Source organism: Eublepharis macularius, chromosome 9 (assembly GCF_028583425.1).
Source record: "Eublepharis macularius isolate TG4126 chromosome 9, MPM_Emac_v1.0, whole genome shotgun sequence".
Taxonomy (NCBI): domain Eukaryota; kingdom Metazoa; phylum Chordata; class Lepidosauria; order Squamata; family Eublepharidae; genus Eublepharis; species Eublepharis macularius.
Window position 1 is genome coordinate 59,164,172 of NC_072798.1, and position 7,482 is coordinate 59,171,653.

The 7,482-nt window shown below is 43.2% G+C and overlaps 1 protein-coding gene across 1 annotated transcript in view; it reads right to left on the minus strand.

Annotated features, from left to right (window-relative positions):
* The window catches only part of ZDHHC17 (zinc finger DHHC-type palmitoyltransferase 17), a 91,705-nt gene extending 87,567 nt beyond the window's left edge, over nucleotides 1-4,138 (minus strand). Inside the window, exon 1 of the mRNA XM_054988684.1 lies at nucleotides 4,059-4,138. Coding sequence (XP_054844659.1) covers nucleotides 4,059-4,121 — 63 coding nt within the window. The 5' untranslated portion in view covers nucleotides 4,122-4,138. The remainder of the gene's footprint in view (nucleotides 1-4,058) is intronic.
* Nucleotides 4,139-7,482: the final 3,344 nt, after the last annotated feature.

The following is a 7,482-nucleotide window of genomic DNA, read 5'->3' on the forward strand; positions in this document are numbered from 1 at the left end:
CTGCTGTTTTTAGTTACTGAGCAGAGAGAAAAGAGGCTTTTTGGTTTAGACAGGCAAGCTGTGTGCTGCAGCCTAGGGTGTCTATGCATTTCTGAGAGAAATATTGAATCTGGTTTAGACTGGCAAACTGTATGTGCACCTGAGAGGAAGTCTCTGTACATCTGAGTGAATGATTGATCTATCTGAAGCAGGCAAACTGTGTGCGCACCCGAGAGAGAAAGTTTATGTATATCTGTGTGACTGAGCCTATGTAAAGAAACTTTAAGAACTGAAAACTATCTTTGAAACCATCAAGCTTAAGTAATAGTATGAAACCAATACGCTTCTAGTAAAGATAAAAGTTTGTGTGTTTTTTTTCATCCCAGAGTATATGTTATTCCTATATCCCATTCCTTTCCTCAGGGCCACATAGTACCATGAAGGAACCTGATACTTGGGCATGTTATTAAAGGGGAAATTTAAATTAAATATTTTGGAATATAGTTCCTGGTGGCAGTAATCTACTCAGAGGGTGTAAGAAGAGGGTTAAAGGCAAAATCTAATTGAAAAATAAAGAGGGTCATATCATAACAACCTGGCACAGAAACTCCAACCATCTCCCATTTTCCAACAAATACCCAGAATTTGTCCCCAACTCTTACAGCAAATTGTTAGGTTTTAGGAAGTGTTTAATTTCTTAAAAGTGAAGTGCTGAAACCTTAATCTGCATGGATGCTACATTCCATGTAGCACAGGTGTAACACAGGGCAAAACTACACATTTTAAATACCATAGGAACTTACAGCAGGATGCCAGCTGTGAGATCCATGTTAGAATTAAAATTCAGAAGCACCACATGGGCCCAATTCAGATCCAAACCCTGGTACTAGAGGAAGCAGGGCTGCAATCTCCCCTGTGCCATTATCTTGACCAGAAATGGCCTTTGGGGAATTATTTGCCCTGTGGGATAGCTGTATATACAAGCATTCATGCATGTGCAGTCCTCCTGATAGGGCAAATAACACCCCCAGGGCTGTTTCAGGTTGGGAATGGGTACCCTGTAGTACTTTTGAATTGAATTCTCACAGGGAACTCACAGCTGTCATAAGGTTGCAAGGCCCCATGGTGATCATGTGGCAAATGTAGTATGTTGTTTGGTCACAGTGACCCAGTAAATGAGCTAGAAGTCAGCAAAGCTATTTATTCATTGCAAGGCCTCTGACATACTATTAACAGCAAAATCCTAAGCAGTTACACACTTCTAAGTCCATTGGAGCCAGTGGTCTTTATGAGGGTGTAACTCCGATTAGGACTGCACCATAACTGTTAGCCGTCCTCAGCCATCCCAGAGTCTCTCTACACAAGACATCTTACACGGAGACACTCAAGTGACTGAGGGCCAAGCTACAAGTGACAAATGACACTTGAACGGCAAGTGTATTTCTCCCTGTTCACTTGCCCTCCACTCAATCCACTTGCCATTCAAGTGTCATTTGTCACTCATAGCTTGGCCCTTACTTTCTGTGTGGTCTTATATACAAGTGTACCCTGTCTCCCTAGCAATACATGTAATCCACAATGGGAGAACAAGTGTGAGATCTTTCACTTGAACATCCCCATGTAAGACGTCTTGTGTAGAGAGACTCCCAATCTCTGGTACGTTGGTAATAATAGTGTCTCTCTTTGCACTGTTATATTAAGGATTAGTGAGACTATGTACATGTAAAAGTGTTGACATTTCATTTTTATTATCATGTGACCTGAAAGGGCTACGACTAATCCCAAATGTATGGAATTAAACTACAGTACTTAATAGTAAGGGAAATGCATTCTGCACACATGTTGGTGGTGGACAGCTCCATCAAGTTATAGTTGACTTATGACAACCCCTGCTGGGGTTTTCAAAGCAAGAGATTAACAGAAATGGTTTGCCATTGCCTGCCTCTGCGTAGCAACCCTGGTCTTCTTTAGAGGTTTCCCATCTATTTACTAAACAAGACCAACCCCACTTAGCTCCCAAGATCTGATTTGCCTGGGCTATCCAGGTCAAGACATTCTGTACACATACATAACTCTTTATTACTAACTCATTTTCCAAGACTGAGTTCTGGTATGAAGACCACAAATTCAAAGATTCTAGGGCTAAGCAATAAAATTAAGTGCAGTCCCTCGGCAAACTCAGTTACAACCTTTCAGTCAATGATTGTATGTTTCTAATGCAAACATATTTATTGATCACCTTAGGTAAAGTAAAATCATTGACCAATTAGGAGTTTATGTTTATACATTTTTTTTATTTTCCACATACATCTTCATAAGCATTATCTTTGCAGGCAGCAACAAGACCAAATACATGCTATCTTTTCTGCCCTAACCTTTTGAATTCTTGCCACTATTATACTTTTTCCACAATATTTTGTTTAAAGTTTAATTGCATTATTTTCACAGAGAGGGCTATAAAAGGATAAACATTACTAATTTAAGGTACTGTCTCAGACAAAAGCTTAAGATGCGTCTATGAGAAAAATACCATCTGCTCAGTCAAAAAAAAAATCCTGAAACAAAATAAAAGCCAAGCACCCTGATTATTTGGCACGCCTTTCAATGACAGATTCCCCTCACCCCATAAATAAATCAAAACATGCTCCTACTTGGTGAATGACAATTAAAAATATACAGACATTGTCCTGCACAGTATGTACTATATTCTTCAAATAACTGCTAAATGTATGGGGGGCAGTTTTTATATTCTGATGACTAAAATCAACCAGAGTTTCAAAGTCAACTCAACAAAGCTGTTTTCCAGATTCTCCCTCTTTACTAGCACTATCTATATGGGGTGAATGGTACGGTAACCCCACTCTATTGAAAGGGTAGAGTTACCGTTTCTGGGCAGAAGTGAGATATTACTTGCCTTCAAGGTGCTGGAAACACTGGAGCAAGTCTTTAGAGGGCAGGATTGTTTTAAAATTTTAGCAGCCATGCATCAATGCTGTCAACTTTATGTGGGGGGGGGGAGTCATTGAAATGCAGTAAATCTTTTCCCATTGGCAATCCATGAAGAAAGCAGGGGGTGCTTGATAAGTGAGAACCTCATCCAATAGATGTCATCAATACCATTCTTCCTCACATAAAAATATGAATACTAAGTGTGTTGAGGATAAAAAGAACAGGCACTTTTTGCAACAAGTACAGTTAGCAACTGCTGGAAAACCATAATTTATGAAACTGGGCAAAGTCTGCAATTTAATTCAACCATTCAAGGAAGTGTGGTCTACTAGGGATGTCCATTAATTTCTAAGCAAATACTGAACCAACATGTAAGCCATATTAGGCCCCAACTTGTTCACACCCCACAATTTGAGAGCTTTTGAATTCCAGGAACCGTTTCACCTAGCAGGCAGGCAACTGCAATCTACAAAACACTCAATCTATAAAGTAGCCCTGGGGTTCCATAAACTGTGCAACTTCGTGCTCCTGCTGTACTAAGGATTCAGGCAGTGAGTGAGTGAGTGAGTGAGTGAGGGCACTTAAGAGGCACGTGTGTCACTTCCCTAGAGGGTTGAGTCTCAGGATCAGTCAGCTGAAGGCGTAGAAAAGAGCGACAAGGATGCCAACCGACAAGGTTGTCAGTATCCCTGTCCGAGTGAACACAGGGCATTCAGGGTCCTTCACTCGTGGGGAGGGTTAAGCAAAGGCACAGGGGCAGGCCAGGCTGGGCCTCAACCCCATACATACAGAAACAAACATACCCTTTCCTGGGAACATAAAGAAGGGGCGGGGAGAGGGCTTGACAGAAGCAACGCTCGCAGCTCGTTTTTCACAGTACAGGACACCAGGAAACAGCGTCCCCTACCTCATCTTCCCTTCCCATAACCCGGCAAGCACATTCTGTGCCGCGTACCCTCCCCGTGCCTCCGGGCCAACCTCCACCCCCGCCCCGAGAAGGGAGTGCCAAGGGCGGAGGTGGCAACGGCTGCCGGTGCCTTCCTCCAGTCCCCGCCCAGCACCTTCCCGGTCCCTCCCTCCCTCCCCTAACGGGGCTGCAAGAAGAGACCGGGAAGCAAGAAGGGCCTCACCTCAGGGTGCAGGATAGGGACGCAGCCCGCTTCTTTCTCGTACTCATCCAGAGGCGCCGCCATCTTGGTGCGAACGCGCCGCCCGCTGCATGCTGGGTAACGCGCTCCTTCGCGACCTCTCGCAACGCTGGGGGGAGCGGAGGGCCAGCTCTAGCCGGCCTGGGGAGGGGCGGCTTGGAGGAGCGGCGGAAGTTCGGCTCTCTGTGGCCGGGTGGCATGCTGACCGTCCTTCCTCCGAGGGGGCTCACACGGTCCTCTCTCCCCTCAGCCAGTGGTTGCAGATCCCCGTCGACTGATTTTACTCATGTTATTTCACGGGAAAAAATTCATTCGTTCTATTTATGCACGTTTCTGTACTTTTAACGTATTTTCGAATTATATCGCCGCCTACTCCGTCAACCAAGTCACAGTGTCCCCCCGCTCCAAAAAGACTATTGTAGTGTGGGAAAGGGTGCTAAGAGGAGTAATCAAAACGATCAAGGGATTGTGGTATCTTTCGTAAAAAGGAACATCTAAACCTTCCTCCCGTTCGGGGAAAGAAAGATGGTTAGAGGGAAACATGATCTCCGTTTGTACAATTAGGCATGGTATGAAGAAAGTTTTTTTCCTTCTTCCCTCGTCTATCACCACATCAGCATTGGGGTCTCCCGATACGATTGGTTGACAATAGATTCTGAACAGATTCACTGATACGCTATGGAAAGGATGTGGGGATGGCCGTTAGTTCAGAGAACTTCATTTAGGGATGGGGTAAAGGCGGGCATTAAACAGATAGCGGAACTACAAAAAAAAGTGGAATGTGTTAAAGACACTCCAGAGCAGTATTTTAGAAATGAAAACTCTGAACTGGCACGTGGTTATTAGCCCTGTCCCTGCCAAAATGCTCCCAGAACACCACAGCATGGGCCGGAACGGGCACTAAAGAAATGCCAGTACCACAAAAAACAGTGGGAAGCATTACAGACAATGCAGAACAAAATTTTAAACATGAAAACACTGAACTAGCATGCTTTTATTAACTGTTTCCCTGCCAAAAGAGTCTGGACCACCATAGAACGGGCCGGAACAGGCACTAAAAAAAACCTATTACCACAAAAAGCAATGGGATGTGTTAAAGAAGCTGGAGAACAAAATTTTAGAAGAGAAAACACCGTAGTCGCTTGCTTTTATTAACCCTTTCCCTGCCAAAATGCCCCTAGAACAGCACAAAACAACCCGGAACGGGCACTAAAGAAATGCCAATACCACAGAAAACAGCGGGAAGCATTACAGACAATTCAGTACAAGATTTCAGAAGTGAAAACACTGAAGTGGCACACTTTTATTAACGCTGTCCCTGCCAAAAGGCTTTCAGAACACCATGGAACGGGCACTAAAGAAATGCTATTACTGCAAAAATGAAAACACTGAAGTAGCATGCTTTTATTAACACTGTCTCTGCCAAAATGCTCCTGGAACAGCACAAAACAGGCCGGAATGGGCACAAAAGAAATGCCAGTACCACAGAAAACAGTGGGAAGCATTACAGACACTAGAGAGCAAGATTTTAGAAGTGAAAACACTGACCCAGGGCAGTCATGGTGGAATTCAGAGCTCTAAAGGCAAGGTTTGGAATCACCCCCCCCCCCGCATATTTGGAAAAGAAAGGCTTCTCACATATGCAAAGGACAAAAGCATTCAGGCTTTACAGCCATAGAGACATAGCTGCTTTCTCCCTCCCCCCACCCCCACCCCCACCTGGTATCTGAACCTAGGGGAAAAGGTGGTCCTAAAGATATGAGGGACCAAAGCCATGTGATTGTCAAAACCTTGAACTGAGCCTGGTAACTGATGGGTAGCTAGTAGAGTGATTACAGAATGGGAGTAATATGCATGCTCTGCCTAGCTCCCGCAAGTCATTGAGCTGCAGTGTTCTGCAGCAGCTAGAGTCTCCTAAACAGAGTGCATTATAGTAGTTTAGTCTTGATGTTACCATGGCATGAATCCAGGTGGCCAAATTGGCTATCTCAAGGTAGGCTTGTCTGTGTCCAGACTAGTCTGAGTTGGCAGAAGGCCTTTTTTGCAGCTCCATTAACTTGCTTTCCTAACTACTATGCCGGATTCAGTATAACCCTTTGTCTCATAACAGAGAGTCTCTCTACATGAGACATCTGACATGTGAAGAATGTGTGTCAGGAGGTGCAATGTTAGCCAGAAAGGGTACTTTAAAAAGACAGAGGCCATTTTCACACTGTCTATAAATCGCGGCAGACTCACGGAAGGCTGCCGGCTTCCTTGTGCGATTTTTAAAACCATCCGATTACAAAACGCCGTAAATCACTTGTTTGTGGTGTTTTGTAAACAGATGGCGTCAAAAATCGCGCGAGAAAGCCGGCAGCCTTCCGTGAGTCTCCGGCGATTTATAGACAGTGTGAAAACAGCCAGAAACAGAGAGGTGAAATTGACAGAGCCTTAGGGGAGGCCTTCCTGAAGGCGAAGTTGAAATTAACAAACCCTCTGAGGAGTGAACTCCACTGGATCTGTCTTTTTAAACACTTCACAGCTTGTGAAGGCATCTTGTGTAGGGAGACCCTGAGTCAGTCAGGGTCAACTGAACCTCGCTGAAAATGGAAAGCACAATGTTTTCAAGACTTCTGCCTTCCCAACCAGCATCACTTCCATCTTAGGTGGGTCCAATTTCAATTTGTTTCATTTCAGCCATTTGACCACAGCTGTAAAGCATGGAGTCCAGTGGGCGGGGCCCTGGGGAGTGGCACAGCCGCAACCTCTGTCTTAGGGTGGGGGTGGGGATTTTTTTTTAGAAAAATTTGTTTTGGGCATCCTTTTCTGCATGCAAAACTTAAATTTTGTGGTACAAAGTTGTAATGTTTAAAATGGTAAAAATGTCATAAAACTAAGTTTACTAACATTGCAACTCGAATAAGTATATAGATAATTCAAACAGTATAGCTTCTATAATCATTCATATTAGGCATAAATATTAATCATAACTTTTAAACATTACTATTAAACATTAAGTAAAAAGTATTAAGTAAAATACTCAATGGGGATGTGTTGAAGGTTTTATCTTAAATCCTGAGCAGCTTAAAACCTTCAAGTGAGAACAGAAAACAGGTTTCTCTGTTTTAGAGAAACTGTTTGTCAGTACAAAATAAATGGGATGGACCTTTTTGTTGCACTCTCCCAACCAGGAGACAGAGACTCCTAAGAGTTTAATGATTTCTTTCATTAACCAATGCTAGTCTTTTTCATTAAGTGAGGTATCAAAATATAAATGCTTATTTAAATAAAACATACAAAAATAGAACAGATAAACACAACAAGAATTAAGTTTCCTAACATTTCTTAACAAAATCTAACTCAGTCAGATTAATTATGAAATGCATTCAAGTTCCCATATCACATATTACAAGGGTAAGTTTCC